Raw genomic sequence first — 25,915 nt, 5'->3', positions numbered from 1 at the left:
TTTAACACGTCGTCGCAATTCGCGAGGGCTTTTTGGTCAAGTTAAAGAATGTTAATATTCATGTTAGTTCGTTAAATATAACAATTAAAAGTTGTTTTGGTAATTGTTTAAATAAACATATGATTACTTAATGCAGTGCACGCATTGAGCTCATGATAAAATAACATAGTTAAATAATGTTAACAAATAAAACATTAGTGATTTAAAAACACACCTGTACGACCGCTTCTAGCAGACCAGATGTCATCGCGCAAAGCCCACTCTGAAATGCCAAGGTTTTGGACATGTATTGTCTGTATTCCACTTGAAGGATCAACCACCGCTCACATAGCATCCATTTGCTTGCGTCTCAGACGAGTGAGTAAGCATATGCTCGTTAACTGACGCTGCGCGCATGCTCGCAGACGTTGCCGTGCAATGGCAAAACGTCATTTTAAAATACATTTTAATTAATTTTTCAACACTTAATTTGTAACGCTAGTAACGTAATTTTGTTGTCATTGGTAACTGTAATCAAATTACATACATTTAAAATGTAAAGCGTTACGTTACTGCGTTATCAGGAAAAGTAATTAGAGTACAGTAATGCGTTACACAGTAACGCGTTATACCCAACTCTGGTAGACACGCCCCTTACTGCTGATTGGCTACACACTGCAAAGAAAATAACTTTCTTACTTAGTATTTTTGTCTTGTTTTCAGCATAAATATCTAAAAATTCTTAAATTAAGATGTATTTTTTTGATGAGCAAAATGACCTAGGAAAGGTCATGACCTAGTTTTTAGACAAAAAATATTTAATTTAAGCGAATTTGTGCTTAAAACAAGCAAAAATATCTGCCAAGCAGGTGAGAAAATATTGCGTGAATTAAGTGTTTAAGAAAAAATAAATCTTATTTCAAGATTTTTTTTCTCACCCCATTGGCAGATAATTTTGCTTTGTTTTAAGCACAAATTCACTTAAAGTGTATAATTTTTGTGTAAAAACTAGACTTATTTCTTAGGTCGTTTTGATCATCAAGAAAATACATCTTAATTTAATAAGTTTTAGATATTTCTACTAAAAACAAGACAAAAGTACTAAGTAAGAAAGTCATTTTTTGCAGTGAAAGCATTTCTCAAAAATCATTAACCCCGCCTTTAAGCCCCTGTAAGGCGTTGCCCCTACAATAGTGCTGCCAGTATGCTACCATAAAAATACAACTAGTAGTCTAATAGTGCAGCATTTTATATTTTCAGTTTATAGGGGCGGTTTGAAAGCAGAGGGTCTGTTCTTTCATTTAATATATTGTATGTTTATGTATTTAAAGAAGATAATTTTCTGGGAGGCATTCAACTTCGGTGAAATCATGAAAAATGCTGGCGGAGAAAGAGTTAACATATATCAGTGCCATTGTTTTTTCCCAAGATGCACACAAGAATTGTTTTTTTGTATGGTTTGATTGTAAAAACGACTGCAATTTCCTTATATAACTAAGGCCTAGTCCTGGATTAATCTAAACCGTGTCCGAGAAATCGTCCCATAGTGTTAGTCAAGGCTTTTTGCACCAAAAGCAATTGTAATTTAGTTTTACAAGACCATTTTCTAGCCCTTCTTTGACCCTTGAAATTAGGGTTGTCAGTTTACCCCATCATTTTTGTACGATTCAACAGCATTTTAAAAAAATGCACTTAAAATAGATCAACGTATTTAATCTTGCCTCTCTGTCTGCTTGTACAGTACAGGCAAGCAGAGAGCCCTACTGAGAGAGATTGGATTGCAGTTGAATGTTCAATGATATGGAAATAACAAACAATAAATGGACTTCTAAAGACACTTTTAGTAATGCGTATATATCTGTATGTAAATGATCAGCAAACCTATTTGCATTTAAAGACAGTCATTCATCTGGGCAGGCTAAAAATATGAGCACACGGGTCATTTGTTTCTAAGCTCACAGTTTTAATGTCTGTGACCAATAACACGTTTTGCAGCTTAGGTTTATTAAAAGTCATTGCGGACCGAGTAGGAAGCTTTACATTGTGAATTAACTTGTCTGCCTGATACATTATTGTTTAACGGCTTAAGAAAAATCATTTATTCTTACATAATAAATCAAATGAAAGTGCTGCTGCAGTGTAGGAACGTGTGATGTTTATAAAATGTTTCATTTTTTTACTGTCTTGTTCCAAAGCACCTTTGGTCCTCTCGGCTGCTCCGGTGCTGTTGCCTAAAGCGCAAACTTCACTCGTGGATTGATTTCGTCTCTGTAGGAAAGACCCGAGCACAGCACTGCCTACTCCTGGCAAATCTTTCCCAAGCAATTACGCTTGCTGTGGTAGATGTTTTGAACCAGTGGGATAAATCTACAGCTACACAGTCCTATATTAATGTTTTCCTTCACTTATAAGACTATGAGGATCTTCTCATCTCAATGTTGGAGTCGTGACTCGGCATAGGGTCACCAGAAATGCAGAATGGGTTGTCAGCGATTTCTGTGAATGTATAATCTTATTTATAGTTGTTTTGTAACATCATTTTATAGCTGTAGGGTAGACGATATATTAAATATTCAGGTTTTATAGCTCAAATGCGAGCTACGGAAGACAAAAGGTCCTTATGTTCAAAACAGCTTAGTGGAGCAAGACACAATACTTCTTTTTAATTACTTTATATACAGCATCTTAAAATCTTGGCTCTAACGGTAAGAAACGCTGAGGTTTTGTTTGAGGTTCCAAGCATTTTGGAAATGTTTTGACGATCAGAAAAGTTTAGATGCATCTGCTGTTCATCTTCAATGCAGAAAAAGACTCTGCTGGTCTATTAATACTCAGGTCAGGCTGTACCCGCATAAACCCTCACGCTTTTAACACCCAGATGCCAGCCTCTCAGACCATCCATCTTTCCTTTCATCTGATGTTGAGAGATGGAAAGACAGGCAGGCAGGCAGGTGAAGGACATGGGGAATGCAGTGAAAGAAAAGAGTACGGATCCTTAAAATGCTCCACATGAGAAGAAGAGAGCTTGTGGGTGGGAGAAAGCTATTTGGCTTTGCTTGTGAGAAGAGGGGACCACAGCGATCGGCTCCTTCAGCCCTGAAGAGCCCCACTGCACTCAACACGAAAAGTTACTATAACAACCAGAATCTCCAGAGCTCTGCTCCACTCCAATTAAAAAATAATCATTGTTCCCTTCAGAGAAAAAGGGTTGGGAAAGAGACAGGTGGCTCGGTTATCTGCACAGGGGCAGCTGGGTTCTTTAGAGACCGGCGGAGAGCTTGAGACAGGCGAGCTTTACTTCCACATCTCCCGAAAACACTTTCGAGACAAAAATATGACATTCAGTTTGATAAAGAGGACAGTGGGGTCTTCAAGGTTGCTCGCTCTTCACTCAGAGCCCCACTTTGCCGCATGAACAGCGTGTCTTGTATGTATCCGCACACAAAAGCCTCACGCTGCCCTAAGCAACCCTCCTCCAAACCTTGATGTTACCCTGCCAGGGTCGGTCCAAAACAGTGCACAAACCCATCAAGAGCTACTCCACAGGTTACCAGTGTCCACTCCAGTCCTCCATCATCCGCTATTGTGGCCAGATACCTCACTGAAAGATTTGGCCCACATAAAAATGCTCCACTATTAGAGCTCTTTCCCCTCCTTTTACGCTTTCTTGAGGCCTCTAGCGCAGCCTCGCCATCAAAATAATTATAGAAATCACTAGATGGAGAAAGAAAAGCTTTTAGTGTTGGTTGTGTGAGTGCTGGAGTGCTTTTCTGCCCGTTAATTAATCAGCCATTCTGCTGAGCTGAATGAGAGCTGCAGGCGCACTCGGCTGCTTTTAAAGGGTGCCAGATCTCCCCTAAGTGTCTCCCCGCATCTGCGAGCCCTTCTCTGCGCTCGCATTGCTGCTGTTGTCTCTTTATTTCACCGTATATCACCAATGAGAGTTTAATGTGTTTTTAAAGCATGTACTGTATGTTATTTTCACGGAAAATGGAGTACGCATCTATGCCACGACTGAATGGCACGTAAAATGAAAAAAATGCAAATAGTTTTCGCGCTAAAAGTATTTGCACCTTTCACGTTTTGAAAAGTTTAGTATGTCTGTACATATTTCTTTGCATTCAAACTAAAAAAAATAAATAAAGTTTGATCACTTTAAGTCAGGTGTAACTAAACGGCATGAAAGTTAGGACTGGGCGAGATATTGAAAAGATACACACATACTGAAAGGTACACAAATTTTAGGTCTATCGCCCAGTCCTAATGCAGCAGCTTTTCACAACTAATGTTTAGGTGTGGTGATAAGGTTGAATTTATTTACAAAAAATCTTCCAATGGGGTAAGCAAATTTTTCTTGAATTTTTCTTGAATTTAGTGTTCAAGATTTTTTTGCTTGTTTTATGCACAAAATCACTTAAATCTGATATTTTTGGTCTAAAAACTAGCCTTTTTTCTTGGGTCGTTTTGCTCATCAAGAAAAAGCCTCTTATTTAAGAATTTTTAGATATTTTTACTTAAAACAAGACAAAAATGCTAAGAAAATGTTTTCTTGAAAACCCTTTCAATGTTTTCAATAAAAATATAAAAATAAATTATTAAATTAAGATGTATTTTTTTTTGATGAGCAAAATGACCTTAGAAAATACGTCTAGTTTTTAGACAAAAATATAAACTTTAAGTAAATTTCTGCTTAAAACAAGCAAAAAACAAATCTGCCAATGCAAGAAATATTTTCTTGGAATAAGTTGAAAACTTATTAAGTTTAAATAAGTTTGAAATAAAAAACTTTTTTTATAGACACTTAATTCAAGAAAATGTTTCTTATTCCATTGGCAGATTTTTTTATTTTATTTTTTTGTTTGTTTTAAGCACAAATTTGCTTAAATTTTTTGTCTAAAGCTAGATTTATTTTCTTAGGTAATTTTGCTCATAAAGAAAATACATCTTAATTTAAGAATTTTTTGATATTTTCACTGAAAACAAGACAAAAATACTAAGTAAGAAAGGCATTTTTTAGCAGTGAACTTGTACACTGCAAAAAAATATTTTCAAGAAAAAAAAATCTTAGTATTTTTGTCTTGTTTTCAGTAAAAATCTAAAAAAAAAAAATCTTAAATTAAGATGATTTTTCTTGATAAGCAAAACGACCCAAGAAAATAAGAAGTTTTTAGACCAAAAATATCAAATACAAGCAAAAACAAGCAAAAAAATCTGCCAATGGGGTAAGCAAAACAATCTTGAAAATTTTTATTTAACACTATATTCAAGAAAAATTCAAGAAATTTTGCTAACCCCATTGACGAGTTTTTTTTTTTTTTTTTTGCTTGTTTTATGCACAAAATCACTTAAATTTGATATTTTTGGTCTAAAAACTACTTATTTTCTTGGGTCATTTTGCTCATCAAGAAAAAGAATCTTAATTTAAGAATTTTTTTGACATTTCTACTGAAAACAAGATAAAAGTACTAAGAAATGTTTTTCTTGAAAATTATTTTTGCAGTGTATGACTTCCAAACAGTTAAACAACTGACCTACCTACTGATAAAAAACAGTAACTAATTGTTTATTGTCCAGAATTGTATATACCAAACCCTTAAAGGGGAAGTCCAATCTAGACATTTTAGCCTGTTTATCACGGGTAATTTATGTCCACTTTGCATTATACATGAGGAAAAATAAATAAATTTGCACGATTTCGATTATTAGATTGATAGTGTGTTGAAGCGGAATTTTCGTAACGGTCTTTAATGGACACAATTAACCAGAATGCACTGCGCGAAACTGAGTCATTAGCTCCACCCACTAACCACTGTTCGATGCAGTCGTCAGGTTTGTTTGACTTCATGCGGCGCCGCAGGAACCGACAGCTGGATGACGTCAAGGTTCCGCGAAAGGGATTTAAAAGCAAACTCCTCCGTATGATTTCGCGAATCGCTCTCGCGGTACTTTGACGTCATCCCGCTGTCGATTCTTGCAACGCCACATGAAGTTGAACAAGCCTAATAACTTCTTTTACCGCTCAACTAGCTCTCAAATCAACTCAAGTCAACTTGAAGTTAGCCGGCAGACGAACCCATCCAAAGAGTAACTCCGCTTTAACCGTCTCTGAGGGGGAAATCACCAAAGCCCTCGATAAAAGATGACTAGAACCTGTGCAGTATGTGGATGTAAGGACAACAAATTCAGGCCACCGGGAGTTTTTATTGTTGACATCAACGCGACCCTCAGCTGACCCACCACTACACTACTTTGAATATGCAGCCAGCACTTTCGTCAGGAAGATTTTGAGTACTGTTTTCAGCCCAGTTTTTCCGCGGACTCAGGTAATGTAAAATTGTTAAAATATCTAAAACATCATTTGGCTTAGTTGTTGCTTGTTTTGTGTAACTACGGTAAACATACTACGTAGAAAGTTATTATCATGTTGTTGTTATTATAAACACGAGCAAAGCAAGCTAACGTTAGCTCCTGTGCAGCTGTCAATCAAAAACGTTATCATCTACTGTCAATCATCTCGCCTCAAGACCCGCCCCCATTTAGAACATTCAGAATTAATGTAGTCGTGCATTTTTCTTCCGGTGATTTGATGACGCGTCAAATCACCGTTACTGTAGCAGTTAAAAGCTTTAATTTTTTATATGGAGTTAGTACATTTGATGGCAGCACAATCAACTACATATATGGCATGAAATATAGTGTTGGAGCATAATGTTGTTTTAGGGTGGACTTCCGCTTTAAGTGACGGGCTTTTTCGTTTTAAAATTTACTGTTCTTCTTTGTCCAGGATGTTCAGAGGTGATGTGAATTGGTCTTTAAACACAGAAACAAAAAATAGTGAATAAAGAGGAAGTTTTTTCTGAGATCTCTGGGTCCTCATGATTCATCTGGCTTAATCTGCAGAACCGGACAAGTGCTACTCGTGCTTTCCGCCCCTGAGCTCTCAATGCATTTTCGTTCTGCATTTCCTCCTTTCATATTTGTTCAAGAACTTCCTCCCTGTCACTCATTGAAGAAAAGCAATTCCGCATCTCTCACCCATTGAAGCACGTACGAAAAAAGCCCACATGCACTCAAACGCGCACGTGTGTGCGCCCGCACAAAGCATTCACTTAGCGGTTTCTTCTAGATGCACCTTGTAGCTTAGCAACAAGTCGGGCCACCGCATGCTGTTCGTTCTGTTTTTGGAAACAGGCTGATGTGAAAGCTTATTTCTTAAAAGCAAAAATCTCAGATAGGTTTAAATTATATTCACCTCATTATTCCATCTAAACTTGATGGAATCGACAGCAAAATGTTTTACTTTCCTGCTGTTTTTAGACCTTTTTGAGGTGCGCAATTTTAAAATGAATGGGTTAGGATACAAGACTTGATAACCATCTTACAGTTAGACACAGATTTGCCTACCCAGCATGCACTCTGCGGTACGGAAGCTGAGGCCGTGTGACTGGTGTTTTAATGAAATGGTCCAGGCACGCATTGAGCTTCACCTGCCCGATTACATACAAGAGGACGCGGGAGGGGTCGCCGAGCATCGATGGCCTGTCTAAATAATGTTACACCCGCCAAAATATTTCTAATTATTTCTTCAATTGCAGATGGCATATAAAAAGTGCCGTCACTTCTGGTTAGGCAGCTCTAGAGCCGGCCTGTCATTGTGGGCTATCTTTTGTTGTCAAATTTCATTTCTGAAAATGTCCACCAATTAGGGCACGGAAAACCCGACGCTAAATTATTCAAGGGGAGAGTTGTGGGAAATTGATAGGTCCTTTCCTTTCCCTGTTCAGGCACGGCTGTGACTGTTAGAGCATCCGGCGTTTCTGGATCTTGACAATTATTCATCTTTCTAATGGGTATAAGTAATGCAGGTCATGTTTAATCTGCAGGTCAGGGTAATATGGTTCGACTTGCATCTGATTGGAAGTACTATAGAATGGTTTTTGGACGTATGAATTATTATAATGAGAGATTTGAAATATAATGCTGGAGCCAGTGCATGAACTGCTTAGACTATAGTCTTATAAGTAAGTCACCTGTTATTTTTTTCTCAAACCCTGGTCATAACTTTTTTAAGTCTGTTACATATAAATGTAGATTTGTATATGAAAAAAAATCTGATAATATCGATTTTCTCCGCCAGCGGTGCGATTTTGGCAAAACATCAAAACCTTATTTTATGCGATTACGATCCGATTCTATTAATTTATCAATGTTTTATATTATGTGCCTAGTTAAGCAGTAAAATTTTGCAACCAAAATATATAACATGAACATAAAATTAAACTCTTTGTAAATGGCACAATCTTTGTCGAAGTTGGAACATTCACAACAACATACTTACAAAAATATACTTTTTTTTAAAATAAAGAAAAATGAATAGAAAATGTGAGCTTTGGCGGAAATGCGTAGATGGATGTTACATCAAGGAATGAGAACATGGAAAGTGTCAAAATCATTTCAGTCTCAAATTTTTGATTATTAAAGATTTTTTATATGTGGCATCGGATCATTAGAAGTAGAATCGATGTATCGATCTATATTGATGTTTTTTTACACCCCTAATATATATGTTCAGTCTTGTACTTATACCTATAACAAAATATGTATTGCAGTGATGATAAAAAGGAACTGAAATCTGATTTTTATTTGTTGGAAATGTTAATGTAGTCCACAGCTGCATATAGTTTGCTTTCTCTTGTTATTAACTTAAAATATGCACCTTAGCCGGATAAATGTGGCTAAATCCTGGATAAATGTAACAAGCTGGATATACACTAATGCAAATCGATAGTAATGATCATGACATTAAACATTTGGGTTGGCTTTATCAGCGTGTATTTTTGTGTAACTCTTTGAGGTACTACTAATATTAAGCTGTTGTTTCTTTGCTAATGCAACATCTAGTTAGCAAGTATTACTTTATAATAACATGAAGCAACGGATACAACTTGGATTAACTATCGGCATGGATTTTTGCAGATAGTCGATTGTTCCACCAATGAACTATCAGTGACGATTAATCTGTTTTGTCTAACTATGACACAAAACACCTGTTTACTAAGCTAATGTGTTTATCACTTTGCAGCACCTTTAGAAGCCAACTGTTAATGTCACGTTACTTTGGTTATCTGATGTGTTTTAGGTGAAACAGGATATTCAAAAGGAAACAAAGGTAGGGCAGGAGTTGATTTTATCCATCAGGACTTTATTGGATTGTGAGAAAGTTGTTACATATCAGAACTGAGTCAGGTAAATGGACGGATGGGGTTTACTAAAATGTAATAATGGTTTTTGACATTTCATTTACAATTTTATAAAATATTACCAAAAAATATTTGAACAATGTGCAATGATAAGTTGTCCAAGAAAAGGCTTGGAACTTCATTAAAGTATTCTGTTGGGTTTAACCAGCAGAAGGATTGCACATTATACATTTGCTACATGAAATAACTTCTTGATGAAGATTTGTTTTTCTAATCTTTGGAGTAATAGCTATTTGTGAAAGCAATAAGGCCCTTGAGATTGTACTATGTTGTCAACATTGTCTGCGCTTGCAATATACACAGCACACAATATCGTTTAGCAGCTCAAAAGGTTGTGGGTTTGAGTCCCAGTCGCTTTAGATAAGAGCATCTGCCAAATTGGTAAGTGTGTTGATATACAATCTAGCATTGCCTCTTGCACCTAAGTGTCAAAACACAGATTTCCTTGTGTCCCCAGGGTTTTGATGTTTAGTAAATTCAGTTTATAATGTCTTTTTCTGCTGGTTTCTCAGGTGTACTTACCCACTCGAGCTCTTGTTCTTGGCCTGGGGTAATATGGTAATAATGTGTGTTAAACAGGCATGATCAAGGGTGCTTGACTGGAATTGATTTTTGATTCGGGAGCGTGTGATTGACAGAAGCATGCCGATTATCAAGCAGATGAGCTTCTCAGAATCAAATTGCTGGATTACATCAAGATTCCCCAGACGGGCCCTCAGTGTGTTTCACATGTGCACTCTTTGGGGTGTGTGTGTGTGTGAGTCAAGGTTTTTGTCCCGTTCTGTCTTTCTTTTTACAGCACTGGCTCTGGCGTTTGACAGCATTTCTAGGATGAAATATTAAATTGCTTTGTTTAAAGTGCTTACTGATGATTCTGTCTCCACTGTCCAAAGCAGACATGACTATTGGATTTATGTGCCACACCCCCACTCCATTTAAGGCAACATTTATCCAGCCGCTAAGATCTTTTGACCGTTTTTTTTTTTGTGTGTGCATAAAACCATTAAATCACAGACAGAGGCTGCTCTCAGACCATGCATGGGGTTGTGTCAAGACTCAAAGGAATAGCTTATCCAGAAATTAATAATCTGTGATTTACTAATCAAATCTGCAATCAGATTTTGTTTCAGACATTTGACTCTTCTATCGCTGTTTTCATCTGAGCTTGTGATTTCTAAAAGAAAGAAATTAATTAATGCATACAATTGAAAACGACTTTGTTTTTTTAGGTGAACTGTCTCTTTAAGAAAGGGTTCCTTGGTTGTTATTAATGACTCTATTCATTTAGTATCTCCTATCTCTTTAGCGACATAGGAAGGTGGCCAACTACCCAGTCACTTGAGTATGAAATTAATAGATAAAAATCTCAGCTCTTGTTGTTTTGCGGCCGAACACTAAATTTCCCCCTAGCCGCAGTCACACAGACGTGGCGCTGACCCAAGGGAATCGATACCATTGGCTGTAGTTAATGCCGTGCTCCCCTGCCACTGAGAGAGAGAGAAAATAAATATCTTTACCCTTTATTGAACTTTCTCTTGTAACGCTGCTGTAGAATGAGCTTCTGTGAGCGAAAGAGCAGAGTGCAAATTAAGCCTTTCTTAGTCACCAGGTGCTGTGGCTCAGCTTATCGGAGGAAATGCTATACGGTGAGGCAGTGCCCTTATTTGATTCCCAATGCCGCCCACCTCCTCACACCAAACCATGCATTCTCCAGCTACGAGTTGAATGCAAAACAAGAATACTGCGTGCTACAGTGTATACTTCACTACAGAATGCTGTTTGGTATTTATTTTGCATATTTACAGGATTTTAAATATAAACATTTAATTTACTCACCCTCATGTCTATGATTTGCTTTATTCAGTTGAACATAAACAAATACTTTTATATTAATATGCTCTTGTGTCAAATTCCTATATGGCAGTCAACATGGCAAAGCTCCAGAAAGGAGATACAGTACATCCATAGTTAAAGTAATTTGAATGACTTCTTATTCGGTGTCTATTCAAGTGAAACAATAGGTTTGTGAGAGGAAGTGATTCATATTTTTAGCTTATTTAGCAATCGATACGTCGAGTATTTATGGAGGCATACAGATCACTGTGCTAGGTTTAAATATGGCAGCACGTCAATAATTTTAAATATCATTGGTTCTCACATGTCTCATGATAGGTTGTTACAGTAAATGCATGTTTTGTCACAAGACAGGCAAGAACAGTTGGCATAAAACTCTAAAACTCAACTAAAATTCTGGCATAACACAAATGTAACTGTGTAATTTATCCAAAATAAATCAAAACTTTGTTATATTTTATTATCTGAAGTGCCGTAACCCTTTGTCTAGAAATTGCAAAACCTTACTTGTGTCAATTTCACTTTAAGATGTTTTTTAAGAACATTGAAGAAGTTTAATCTGGGCTTTTTATTGGCTGTTTTTTCGTCTTTTTTAAATAAAGTTTTAGTTTTCTTATACCAGAAATGAATCTGTTTTGCACGGGTATATTTTTGTCTATCAAAGTAAGTAATAAAAAATAGCTGGGTTATTTTTAACCCGGTTGGACAGAACAAGGGTTAAAAATTACCCCATACTGGGTTTTTGTTATGCAACCATTGTATATAATAACCCAGCAGTTGGGTTAAAACAACCCAGCATTAGGTCAGTTTTAACCCAGAGGTGTGTTAGATCCAAAATTTACCCAACATGGCTTAAAATAACCCAGCCATTTTTAAAGTGTATTATTTAACCATATACCTTAAGATTAAACAATTTTTAAGATCATTGTTAACATTTCAGTCAAGTGTTTCAAAACTTTTGAACAGTAGTTTATTAATCCATAATTTGGTGTAAATATTTTTTCAAAAGAGTGTCTTCAAAAGTTTGTCTTTCAAAAACAAGCTCAGATGTAATTTCAGCCTATAATATAATAAAATGTTTTGCATAAATTAACCGAAAACTAATGTTTGAATCCAGTTTATAGGAAGTTTTGCTTATGCTTTATTCATGCACATTCAGGGTTGCCAGGTCTGCCTAACAAAGCCAGCTCGATGGCCAATCAAAAATAGCCTTTATGCAAAACACCAAGACTCCAAATATGTCACTCCCATATCTAAAAATGCATGTTTTAAATTATTTTTAGTCTTTTGTGCTTGACCAGTGACGGAGTGGCAATCGGGAGAGTCGGGAGTTTTCCCGGTGGGCGGCTAGTGTTTTGAGGCCGCGAGGGCCGGTCTGATAATAGTTATACATTGCGAGTTATATAGCAACCCCGTCTGGCGGCCTGATTTGCGGCTGCTTCCTACCTCCCACTGGTCAAAGTAAACTGTGCAGCCTCTCTGCTCAACACAGTAGCTATATACAAATGCGTTCGGCAGGTCCAACCATGTCTAGGTTTTTAAAAAATATAGGGGGATCAGTGAGCGGCCCCTCACCAAATGGCATAGCCTGTCTGCCTTTGATGCAAAAAGCAGCCGAACCCCTGTTTATTACAGAAAGTATGCAATCGGATCCGTCCTGCAGATAGACTATTCGATAGACTAGTAAGTCTGGATTAAGGATGTTTAAAATCTTTAGCTTGGTGATCAGGACATGAATGGATCAAATCAGCAGATTTGCAAAGGTTAATTTATCTCCACACAGGCTATATCATAAATAAAAATTATAACTTTGCAGTATCACATTATATATTTCCTAATATGTGATTTCCATATTATAGACAAGAGTTTTCAACGGCAATATGGGAATAAATATCCTAACAACATTATTTTTTCTCAAAACTTTGACAAAAATTATTTTGAAAGGAACTGTATTCTTACAGTTATTCAAAGATGCACACATTATTCCGCATATGATTTGAATATTAGAGTATTCATGTAACGGCAATGAACGTCTCATATGGCAATAAATATCCATACATAACTTAACATAACAGCATAATGAAATAAATAAACAGACAATAGCCTCTTTCAAACAGTAATTCTAGTAAATTACCATGAATTTACCAGAATTAATTTACCAGTAAATACAAAAATGTGCTGTTCACACATGCAGTGACGTTCCGTCTTTTTACCAGTAAGACATCATTCACACATTAGTTTCAAAATACCGGTAAACTCAGAGAGAAAGCGGAAGTTACCTGTGGCGCGCGGCCGCGAGCTCCGTGTCGTATTTGTACACAATTGCGGGTTATGACTTAATATCGTCGGTCCGTATTTTGTTGTTTTCACATCTGTGGCAAACAGTCGCGAAGTTGCTCGTGACCAAACAACATTGCGTTAGGCGGCGTCAAACGGAACCTGTGTTTGCACATTAGGCTTCACCGAGGGTGTGCTAAGGATGTCGGCAATTTGGCAAATATATGGTAAGCTGTTTTAAACAACTTTGAAGAAATGTGGATGTTAACTTCAGTTGTGCTCGACTTTTAAGCAGCATGAGTGTGGAAACGAACGTAAACAGTGCGGTGGTAATCGCGTCATCTGTTTAAAAACGTTCTGATTGGCCCGATCTGTCAGCGCGGTCTGACGTCGTCCGTTCTAAATGCCGGTAATCCTATATTTTTCGCTCGCACATAGCACTTACCGGTAAATTACTGGTAATCTTACAACCTGTCTTACTGGTAAATTGGGAGCACTGATTAACCGGAAAGGTTCTGTTCACACATGATATGTTAACTGCAATTTACCAGTAAATTACCAGTAAAGACTGTATGTGTGAAAGGGACTAATGAAGCAGAACTGACATGTAAATTGTATTATTATTAGCGGAAAAACAGCAATATTACTGAAATAAACTCTGAGGTAAATGCGTCAAACACGCTGTTAACCGTACTAACAAGTCTAAATAAGCAATAACAGTGGAAAAAACAGTATTATCTCTTGAAACGTTATGACCAAAATGATATTTAAAGGAAATATTCTTACAGTTATTCAAAGATGCACAAATAATTCCATATATTATTTCCTGTTTAAGAGCACGTTTGTCTCTGGCCTCGCTCTGTTATGTAATAGATTGACAGGTGCGCATCCCCGTCTTTCAAACAGGTTTCATTTTGTATAGTTACTCATTTAGGAAAATTAGCCACGATTTAATGATTTTATTAATGTTTTTTTGGCTGATTGATTAAGATTTGTATTAACCCAGTTTTACTAAAAATACGAGACCTTAGTATTTTTTTATTTTATTTTTTTTTTTGACCACGGAGGGCCTACGAAATTTCCCGGTAGATTTTTTCGTCCCACTCCGCCGCTGTGCTTGACACATAATTTCTTCAAAAAAATAAATAAACACTGTATACAAGTGATTATCAACATAATTTGATTTTATAAATATGGTCATCATGCCTGCAGATAAAAGATGATCCTTCCACCACGATCCCGTGGACACAAACAACTCGCGGCAACAGTTTGAAAGTAGCCCAATTCCGCTGGAAAAACATGGACTTGGCAACACTGTGCATAGTATACGTTCTGAGCAAAATAGATACTGCAAAAATTGTTTGGTTCAGTAGTATGCTTTTTTGAACTTAGCCCTTTGCCCCCCCTCTCTCTCTCCCCCCCCCCTCTCTCTCTCCTCGTCCATTCACCCCTGTTTCATGGCCTATAGCCATATTAATGTCAGGTTCCCTCTGCGCGTGACCAGCTGAGTTTATGATTATGTTTGGGACTGCAGGCTATGTGTACATTCGGGGGTGATCGTATGTGCACTCGTGTGTATTTGAATGAGAGTGTGCGCGTGTGCCTTTGATTAGAGCAGGCCCCTTATTAAACATTGATGGTGTTATTCATTTGGAGGGTGAACAGTGTGCTCAGTCAAAATGGCAGCAGTAATTAAGGCGTTCTGGATATGATGGCTGCATGATGGAGTGTTGAAAGCATAACTGTGAAGCTCAGACGCTGCAGGGGAAATGATTTGCTTGGGTACCACAGGCTGAAAATAAACGTACACACACGTTCTGTACGTTATGAAGGGGTGGGTGTGTATGTGGTCCATTAAATACTCAACACAAAAACCAAGCCTGCTTTTTTGTGGGTTTTAAGAGCTTTATATGCGTATATTGTAGCTGGAAGACGCATTGTTTCCACATTAACACATTCATGTGATAAAGATAAGTAAATGGATGCTGTAAATGGGTGGTTTGACAGAAGATTTTAGACATTTTACGCATTTCAGAACACTTAAGGTGAGGCAAATAAATTTTAAAAGCACATATTCCAGGTAGTCCCATAATATGAACTCATAACTACAATATTAATGATAATTAAAAAAAAATCTTTAAAAAAATATAGCAAGTTATTGAGTATAACACAGCTTTAGGACACAGCTGAAACTATCAAGTACCAAAGTAAGCTTGTTGATATATCATTCCCTATAAAACCTCGTATCATTTTTCTTAAAAAGGATTTATTCAAAACTTCAAAAATATGTTTTTTTTTTATTATTATTTTCTTGTCAGCACCGGCAGTTTTTGAGGCAGGTCGTACTGATATCAGCCTATTTCAGACAGCATTATTGCCCCCGCAGGATTTTATGCAGAACCATCACCGTCTATTGAGGCCAACTTCAATTCAGCTGTAAAAGGTCATAATATTTTATGTATTAGTATTTTATGGCCTTATTCACTGTTCCGATCAATACGAGATTTGGATCAAGACGTGCATGCGATTTCATCTCGCCTTTCCTTTTCCTCTCTCTCTCTCTTTTTCTGTTCTGTGCCTCATAAATTGTGTAAAGTAGCCGTGAGGGAGTGTGCTGGAGGGAAGATGGATGCTGCCACACATTCCCGCTTTATTCTCTTAGCTCTCCAATCAGTGAGATTGAGAAGGGAAAAATCGAGGTGTGGTAACGGGGGCATAACTCTGCGTCTCTCCCCCTAGATGAGCTGCTGTCTGCCTGACCTGCTGCTGTCCACCCGAATCTGTTCTGCAATGCAGCTCTCCGTTGCTCTGGTTATTGGGGTGTCTGCTCTTGTTTATGTGGTCGTGTTTGTATTGGTGAAGTGAAATGTGAAGACAATGTGACACTGCATTCCTCGCATTCCAACCTCTGTAATATGGTTGTATTATTTAGGTTGGCAGAAACCTACACAAAGAGGTAATTCAGTTAAAAGTTTGTGTCACTTTATTGGAAGAACATTGGAAGAACAAACTCAGAAGGTCGCGAAAACACAGAACGCACTTGTGAGAATTGAGATGTGTGTGATCTTCCTGTTGGTCGCCTGACCTCCGCCATTATTTTGTCTCAACGACTTCTGGGGCGTTGAGCAATTTCAGCGGCAAGTCTGCACTTGATGTATCCTCGATATCAACAACACATCCGGGTATTTTCATACGTCCTCTGTACTTGCGTTCTTGAGAATTGGAATTGAACCTCGACGGTTAATGATGACGTAGAGCGATAACACAAGGACGCAAGATCGCTGAAGAGCGCATATTGAGGAACAGCCAATGTAAACATCATAACCATGATAGCTTTAATATTGATTTAGTAAGGTCATGTCAAAGATTAAAAGCAAGATGAAATGAAACTTCAATGCTCCTAATGTCATCATTAGATTATGAGATTATTTATTCATATCACACATTTAAGCGAAACTTTTATAAACTCACAATGTGCACTGCAGTCTTCATGCTCACAGAAGCACTGACAGCAATATAATAATAATTTGTAAAAAATCCACGTCCAAAATCATCTCGGATTTTGTTGTGGAGATAAGAATGAGTGTTTTTGGTAGTTCTGCATTTTAATACGAGTGTATATTATTATTTTTTTGTTATTTCCTCTTGGCATTTGAGATTGGTTGGACCTGGAAGTCACTATGGAAGATATTTGTTATCAAGCAGGAAGCAGGAGCACCAATGCTTTCCATAGTAGGAACAAAATGCAGCATTTTTGTCAAATCAACATATGTTACTTTAACTCAAAAAATTAAGTTTCAATTTTAACCTGTTTTTTTAAGTTATGTCAACATATCACAGGTCAAAACATAAAATAGTAGGTTGAATTGAGTAGCGAAACCAAGGTGCTGCAGCTCAATTGGTAAAGCATAGCTCTAAAAAAACCAAGGCCATGGTTTAGATTAGCTTGAGGCTGTTTACACAGAATGTCTCCTCAAAATAACTACGGACCAATCAGCTATGAGCTTAAGGCTCGACTGCTGTCCACTAATTTGATTTGACAAGCAGTGCTGATGTATAGTGATGGTATTTAGTATAAGAGCACTGTAATATTTCACTCCTTGTATCATCTGGCATTTCGTAAGGACTGCTGATGCATCCAATTGGTTTGTTTTGGATTTTAATCCACAAAACTTTTTTTATCAATGATGTGATTGTCAAGTATAGTAGCCAAATGTGACCTTTGCATTTAACCTATCCCAGTGAGAAGTACAACATACGCACAGCAAGTCATGAACACACAAAGAGAGAGAGCCCGGGAGCAATTGGGGAGACGTGTCTCGCTCAAGGGAACCACATTCGCAAACTCTCATCCATGATACTCGAACTGGTGACAAGCCAGTCTCTCTAACCATTAGACCACAACTGCCCCCTATATTAAACACACTGGCTTTGTTCTTTTAATTGATTTAAATATCCCCCATATAAAAAATCTCCCTGAAAAATAGCCAGCTGGCTAACACATTTACATTAATATTAATTAATGTGTGTTGTCCTTATAAATAAATAAAGTAAATATGGTTTGTATTAATATGTAGCTGTGGTAAAAAATTACAATATACACAGAGTGCACACTTTTTTCAGTTTAAGTTCATGATATGCTGTTACGCTGTGTGGCTCTAAAATGCAAACAAAGCAAAAATGCATTTAGGTGCGTGTTTTCGCATGTGTGTGAATGCATTGATCAGCAGACACTGATAGCTTGTGATAGAGAGAGGATGGCCATTTTTCTATGGATTTGGGTTATTAATCCACCGTAAAACCTTTCTCGATGTTCGTCCTTGTGTGTGAGTTTCTGCATAGGCCTTTAGCTTGCTTTGGGACTTTAGTGTATGAGTACCATGCCCCCGTACAAAATCAAGGGTGCACGTGTGCCAGAGGGTTGCAGTTCTCCGGACCGTTTCCCACAGAGTCATCCCTCTGGAATGCTCGGCACTCGCGCCGTCTGCCTAACAAGGTTTTAAAAGAGATGTTAATTTGTTTTGTCTTAATCTAATCCCTTAAGTTCTTTTCTTTTTGTCTCTGTCTGTTTCTCTCTCTCTTTCTCACCCAGATAATCTGATTGGTCTTGGAAAAACTTGGAAAAAAAACATAAATTGAGTTTCGGTGTTCTGTGCGTTTCTCTGAAGGGAGAAGCCAGGGATTTTCAGAGAGTGGTCAGTGTGCACTCGTTTTTGATGAAAGTGCTACTTGTTCTCGAGTTGTAGTTGTAGTTTTATTGAAAAAAGCAAGACTTTTTTGTTCAGGGAGAGATTCAACTGTTTTTCACCGCATGTCGAGCACTGTAACCGCTAATTTACACCTAACTGGCTGCAATGTGCCAAGTTGAAAGTATTTTTCTTTTTCTCGCCGAAGTGAACCGCAGCCAATCAGACTACATTTGATGTTTAAAATACATTTGTGGTGTGGGATTTTGAACCAATGAGATGTGACTGTGGGCATGGCTACTTGACACAAAGCTGCAAAAATAGAAAAGTGGTTAACAACGTGTCTTGATGCCAGATGGCTTCAGCTGGTTAGGACGAAAACTAGGACTGTCATGGCAGAGATGTGATTTATCACTTACAGTGCTTTATCACATCATGTTCAAATGTAGTTAGGTCTTAAAGTGTACTCTATAGTGTACTTCTTTCTCTGGGCTTTCTCTTATTTGCAATGTTTATTTACTGTATGTATAGGAATAGTTAAAATGTATGTATTGTATTCCTCTTTTTGTTTTTTTCTTATGATTTTTTTATTTCATAAAACTTAAAGAAATGACCAAAAACTTGAAAATATAATTATTCATTTTACTTACAGTTGTAATGAAAGTGGACTATGGCCATTGAGGGACTTAAAGAGATAGTTCACCCCAAAAAATACAATTCTGGCATCATTTACTCAACCTCGTGTTGTTCAAAACCTGTATGAGTTTCTTTCTTCTGTTGAACATAAAATATCATTTGAAAAATGATGGTAGGCACACAGTTGACAGTACCCATTGATTTCCACAATAGGAAAAACAAACACTATGAAAGTTTTTCATTTTTTGGGGTGAACTATCCTTTCACACACACCAGTTAGACCAACAAGTATATTTATTACCATTTACATTCAACATGTATGCCTTTGGCGTATGCTTTTCTGTGCACGAGATACCTTTTTGGCGGTGTGTTGTGTTGGAATTGATCCTATACTATACATTTTATTTTTAAGCTACATAAAACATGTATGCTACTGTAGGTAAAAATAAAGCCTTTAAATTATAATTTTCTTTCAAAAACTATTTTTATAATATATATTAAATGTAAATTACATGACCTTGTGTAAACCCAGCTCATACCTCACAAACGGTATTACAGAAAAGGTTAGTGGTTTTGAAACCTCGACTGTTTAAAACCTCTGTATACCTTAAATCCGGTAACCGGCCCATGCATATTGGGAGACCCAGAACTTTACGCTCCATCAGGTGGCTATTATTTCGAGAAGAAACAACGGATGGAGGCGCATTATTGAATCAATGGAAAGTGCAACTCACGGTTGCCTAGCAACGGCAGATGCTACGGGAGCGCAAGTGCCCCAGCACTTTGGAAAGAAGGAGGAAAGCAGCACAGTGACATTTTCTGTTCAAAATGTGAACAGCCCCTAAAACATTACTGACACGATAATGACGAGTTTTCATTTTGGGATGAACTATTCCTTTAAATGATGATATCGTTCTGAATCTTTGTGCGTGTGTGTGTCATTATGTGATTCCCGGCCGGATCACAAAGGCAGTTGATTATTTGTCACTGTATCGAGTCATGTCTCTGACTGCTTTAACTCAATAATCTTCACCCTGTAGTTTCTGATAAGTGCAGATGATAGAGCAAGAGCCTCGGCCGGCACACTAAAGCCTGGCTTGTGTTTAAGTGGCTTTAATCGCAGCCGGATGTGCTTGACTTTTGGGTTTCTAGTATCCATCACATAACATAGTAGGTGTTGACAGGTTATTAAGAGTCATTAAGAGCTTTGTTTGGAGGAGATGTTTTGAATGTATGGAATACTCTAATTGCATTTATCAGTAATGTAATCACTTAATTTTTTCAACGTTAAACCATTTGACACTGAATCCTCTCAAACAGACGAAGTGACCTAATACTTTTGCATAGTACTGAACCTTAAATTCACTGCAAGTCACTTTGGATAAAAGCTTCAGCCAAATGCATAAATGTAATGTAATATAAATGTTATATCTAAAGCAACACTTTGCGTGGAGTGTAAATTTTGTACGTACTGGGTATCATAGAGTGGATTGATCACTTGGGGGATTTAAACCCACAACCTTCGGCTTACAAGCCAGAACTTTAGTCACTGTTGCACACCAGCGCATTATTAAGTGGATTGTTGTTTTTCTGCAGCAGTATGGAGCGTATCCAGCAGCTGAGGAGGGAGTATCTCCAGGCCCGTAGAGAAGGGGCAGCTCCTGCCTACGAGGATGTGGAGGCTCGGCGGAGAGGACCAGAATATGAACCGCACAGAGTAAGACATCAATCCCACACACCACCCAAACCCAAAACTCTCAGACCTTTCTCTTGATCTGAAATGGACGCTTGCCAAAGGCTAAACGTACTTGCATTTGCTTTTGCTAGCAAGTCAAACGGAGTAACTCGCAATGCCTGGTTACTTCATAAAGATACAGGCTGAACTATATGAATGCCAGTCTGAACTTATCTGATAGCAAGAAAAAATCTCACAGATGCTACCATCAAATATACTGTACTGTTTGGACCTCTTGGCATAACTCTCGAACAAAACTGAGTAATTTGTTTTTGCTTATAACACACAGTAATTCCCTTTTGTGCAAGATCAATTGTTATACCTTTCTAAAATTCAAATGAGGTAGTGTGTGTTTGTTCAAAGCCACGGTATGTACAATGAAGCATCGCGGCTATGGGATTAGAGAGGCAGATCGAATTAAACGAACTCCAAACAGCAATCACACAATCTAACAAGCCTGCTCATTAAGGTCGACAGTGCATTTATTCGTTTGCTCATCTGTGCTTGCGTATCTATTTATTCAGCACTAATTATTTAGTGACTAAAGGAAACAAACATCGGCTACGTCAAAGCAAAACAAAGTTATCAGCATCGAGGTTTTGCACGAGAACAAATGCGTGAGCATATTAACACATTGAAATGGGTTTTGAGCTACCTTTAGGCCTGCATCATAGGAGCAATGATTGGTGCCTATAGGCAACGTGAGAGGAATCGTCATATCCTGTGACACACACACACACACAGTTAGTCAAACATTCACACGCCTCTCCACACCCTGTTACTGTGACGTACTGTAGCCTTCACCATGGATATAAATACTCTACATGACAGACACATTATGGCTCTTTTCTGCTCTTAGATTAGGCATTTTTATGGATATTGCTTTACATTTTTCACTTGCTCAGGCCTCAAGGATGTTCATGGTAGAGAAGAAATAAGAAAGAGATTTATGGTCTGTTTTAAAATGCTAGTAAGCTGCCTATGTAGGCATCTTAATTATGCTGCATTCAAAGAAACCTCCTTTGCAGACAAGCCAATCCCATAACACACTGTGATTTTTAGATGGAAAAATAAAAAGTTAATTTTACCCAATTTGTGTGTGCACTGCATTTTTTGCTCATTTGGATTTGTGCCATTAATTTAAGATTAGGTTAGCATCAAGTTCTTAAAGGGATAGTTCACCCAAAAATTATGTGCTCACCCCTTATGTCATTTGAACCACTGATGTCGTTCATTGTTCTTTAGAACCCATTCGCATATTTTTTTTTAAAGTGTAGTTTAGAGATTCTAGGATACTATGGGAGTGGATGGGTGACCACTTCGGTCCCCATCCACTACTATTGTTATCAGTAAACCCTTCAAGCTTTAGAATGAGAGTTACCAGTTTGTATTTGGTCACCTTAGTATAGGGGAAAAATAGTTAAAAAAAAACTGCAGGAATGCCAGGGGTCGATAAACGGCACATGACTCAAAAGTGAAATGTGTATTTACAACTTACCAGGTTGCCCAATGTCCTCACTGACACTCTTCCAAGCGAGGTCCTTTTTATTCCTGTCTCTATAGAAATAAGAACTTGTGTCGTATAGCTCTGGGTGACTGCTCACGGACAATATCAAGCGTTCCTCCATGTTGAAAGAGTGACTCTGGGCGGGGCTGCCACAACAGCAGCAAGCAGGCTCCTGATTGGTTAACGTGGCGTGAAAAAAGTTCAAATTTTTTAAAAAGCACCAAACGCTCAATTCACACCATTCTCGCGAACTAGATGCGCGAATGAAGCGGAATCGCATCTACTGCGCCTCACTAAACGCCTCAATAGCGCCGCCAGACCTTCAGACGTGCGTCAACGCATCTTCACATTGACTTAACATTGAAATCATTCGCGCTTGACACCTCTACCGCGGCTGGTGTGAATGCAGCATTACACATAATTTAAAATTATTTCACGGCTTGGCCAGTCACAACTAGATAACAACCGCTCAAAACTAATAACACGCGGTATCCTGGATGCTGCAAATAATTTTAGGTACAGTTTAATATGACACAAAAATGTAATATAAATATATATTTTAATAACATATATGACATTATATTTACAAATGATTAAACCAAATAGTGTGTGTGTAACATTTGAGCGTCTTGTCTTTACCTTAAACCGAAAGTAGAAGTGTTTTTCTCACACTGCAATGCAATGCAAGTCTGCGTTCATTAAAAATGAGCAAATAAAAATTTTAAAACAATATTTAATGTTCTTTTCCTTACTTATGAGGTAGATAGCTGTGTAATTAGCAGCATAATGTACAGGAAGCTGATTGTAATGGTGAAATAAGGCCCTAGTGTGATACAAGACCCTCCACTTTACCCCGGGTCCTGATCACACTGTCAGGCTTATTTCTGCGATAACAACCGGCTGCCTCTAAATGATCCCTTACGTAAAAATCCTAAAACCCCCCAAAAAACAGAAAAGAGAGGAAACGCTTTATAAAAAAAATCTGCTTTTGGGTTCTGAAGAACAAAGAAAGACATTGGGGGTTCAGACGACATGAGGGTGAGTAAATAATGACAAAATTTGTCTTTTTGGGTGAACTATCCTTTTGAGTCAAAGGTGCTGAAATTTGTTTGGTAATGTTGCTGACTTTTTTTAAAAATTTAAAATTGGGAACTTTTGAGATTGTATGACATTTAAGGGCGCACTCACATTATCCAAACCAAACCAAACCATGCCCCAGCGCGATTGTCCCCTCTCCCTACTCCCCCAGGTGCACGCACTCACACTGTACTTTTTAACAATCCGAGTCCTGGCGCGCTTTCGTCATTAAGATGCGATTGTTTTGAAAAAAGCAGGAAGTAAAGCTCTCTCTTAACACTGGAACACACCGTAATGATAAGTCTGTGTTTTTTATTCGGAGTCGTTTGGTGTGCGATTACAGACAGCCCCCTCACATGTCATCATATTGCTTAGTTGATCTGTCACGTGTGCAGCTCGGACATTCACGTAACCCCGCTGGTCGCATCAAAAGGTTTTTACGGAGGCAGATGAAGGTGAGTGGTCGCGCAACTGACGTCTTCACCTTTTGAATCGCGCTCAGGTGCGATTGCGCTCACACCACAGCCTTCCGCGCCTGAGCCCAAGTGAACAGCGCTCCGGCCCACCTCTGCAACCCGGCCGCGGCGCGATTAACCAATCTGCGCCCGGGCGCATAACAGAGCAATCACACTAGTCAAACGAACCAGGCTTTGGGGGTCAAACGCGCCCGAGCGCGGTTTGTTTTGGATAGTGTGAGTGCGCCCTAAGATGCGACTTTAGTAGGCAGTTGGTTATGTAGTCAGTGAAGTGAAGTTTGACTTAAGAGGGTTTGTTTTATTTAACTGACCTGAACTGAAATGCTGCAGCCAGATTGGGTCAGATATTTCCACTGAACAGTTTACACACAGTACATCTCTCTAGTAAATGTTTTACCTTTTCTGTCTTTTGTTCCAATGAAGGACACTGTTTATGTTAAGAGTTATAAAGTTTACACGTTGGTTCCAGACTGTTTTATCATAAGTGTTTTCTAGTAGGGTTGGATAAACAGAGTGTATATAGACGTTTATTTAATGACTGTTTAACCACTCATTTTAGTGCCTGTGCTGCTCAGGAATGCCTGCCGTGTAGTCACTGTAGTGACCACAAGTTTATGTGTAAAGATGTTTCTGGTGATTAATCAAAAAACAGACAGGACATGGATATCTACAATCCTACACAATCTTGTATTTGTTAAAGGAGCTGAATTAATAAATCATGACACTAGCAAGCAAGGCCAAAGAACATAGGTTTGATTTCCATTTGTGTTTCTTTTAAGTATCAGCTTAGTATCAGATCTTCTCCTAAGATTACTTTGAAATAAAAAGAAACAAATCAGACAACTATGAAAATAAATTAAGTATGGAGTTATAAAATAAATGTAGATTTTATAGGTAAAACTATGTGATTTTGGAAAAATTCAGAAATCTTCATTATTTTTGCTTTCAGACATGGCAAATCTGACATCTCTTCTTAAATTATAATAGAAACTTTTATGCAATTTTTGGGTCATTCTCAGAAGAAATATCTGAGACAGAGGAAACGTAGGCTACGTTTACATGGAAACGATCTGAAATGAAAACACAAAAGTGGCGTTATCACTTTTTATTCCGCGTTTATACGAGCGTTTTGAAGGGGAAATCTGCGTGCATATGGTGACGCAAAAGTGTGTGTTATTCGATGTAGTATGCACTCCAGGTGGCTAGGTGGCAATGTGAAGCACTGACACACAACAACACCAAGGCAGCACGCCTACGTAAAACCTTCTTCCTTGTTCTCCCGGGTCTCGTCCAAAGCCATCTGGTTTGCCTCCAACGAATTGGCACATCAACAATTTGATTATTTAGGTAATTAATGCCCCTTCTCTGATCAGTAATAGTAGCTCTGAATATTTGGTACAACTGCTGGAAAGACTCTTGTATATTTATCAGGGCTGCTATGGCAACTTGAAGGTCCGACGTATGGAAATAATCCAACATTTTTGTTGTTATTTTCCTGAACTGTGGCCAATGCCTGTGACGTAAACGCGTACGTGAAGAGAGCCTCCGTGAGCAGACTTTTGCGTTTTTACCCTTTAGATCATTTTTAAGATATCCACTCTGGAGGGTGGTTTCACTTTTTGCATTTTTAAGCCCCAAAAACGCCATCGCTGTGTAAACAAAAGGCACATCCGATGAAATATTGCACTGTCTAATATCTAGACAAGCAATTTTACCCTGTGAAAAATTCAAGCAAATGGTGATTTGTTTTTAAAGGCCTCTCTATATGGAGTCATTTATGAGATGTCACTGATGAGCAATGGAAAAGCGTCTGAATACCATTCGAAAATATATATGGTAGTCTTGTGACTGTTTATAGGACCAGTAAGGCAGATAAAGTTTGTATGATAATGCTACAATTACTACAATACTCCTGTGATCCAAATGAG

The 25,915-nt window shown here is 37.9% G+C and overlaps 1 protein-coding gene across 3 annotated transcripts in view; it reads left to right on the top strand.

Moving 5' to 3' along the window:
• Nucleotides 1-25,915, top strand: part of pard3bb (par-3 family cell polarity regulator beta b) — a 416,763-nt gene that overhangs the window by 331,006 nt on the left and 59,842 nt on the right. For 2 of the 3 annotated variants that reach the window (XM_065292868.2, XM_065292870.2), the window contains one exon: nucleotides 20,789-20,909. In XM_065292868.2, coding sequence (XP_065148940.1) covers nucleotides 20,789-20,909 — 121 coding nt within the window. The remainder of the gene's footprint in view (nucleotides 1-20,788; nucleotides 20,910-25,915) is intronic. The other variant, XM_065292869.2, reaches the window with a different exon arrangement.

The sequence above is a fragment of the Paramisgurnus dabryanus genome, chromosome 15, assembly GCF_030506205.2.
Source record: "Paramisgurnus dabryanus chromosome 15, PD_genome_1.1, whole genome shotgun sequence".
NCBI classification, from domain to species: Eukaryota; Metazoa; Chordata; class Actinopteri; order Cypriniformes; family Cobitidae; genus Paramisgurnus; species Paramisgurnus dabryanus.
This window is presented reverse-complemented; position numbering and strand designations above follow the sequence as displayed.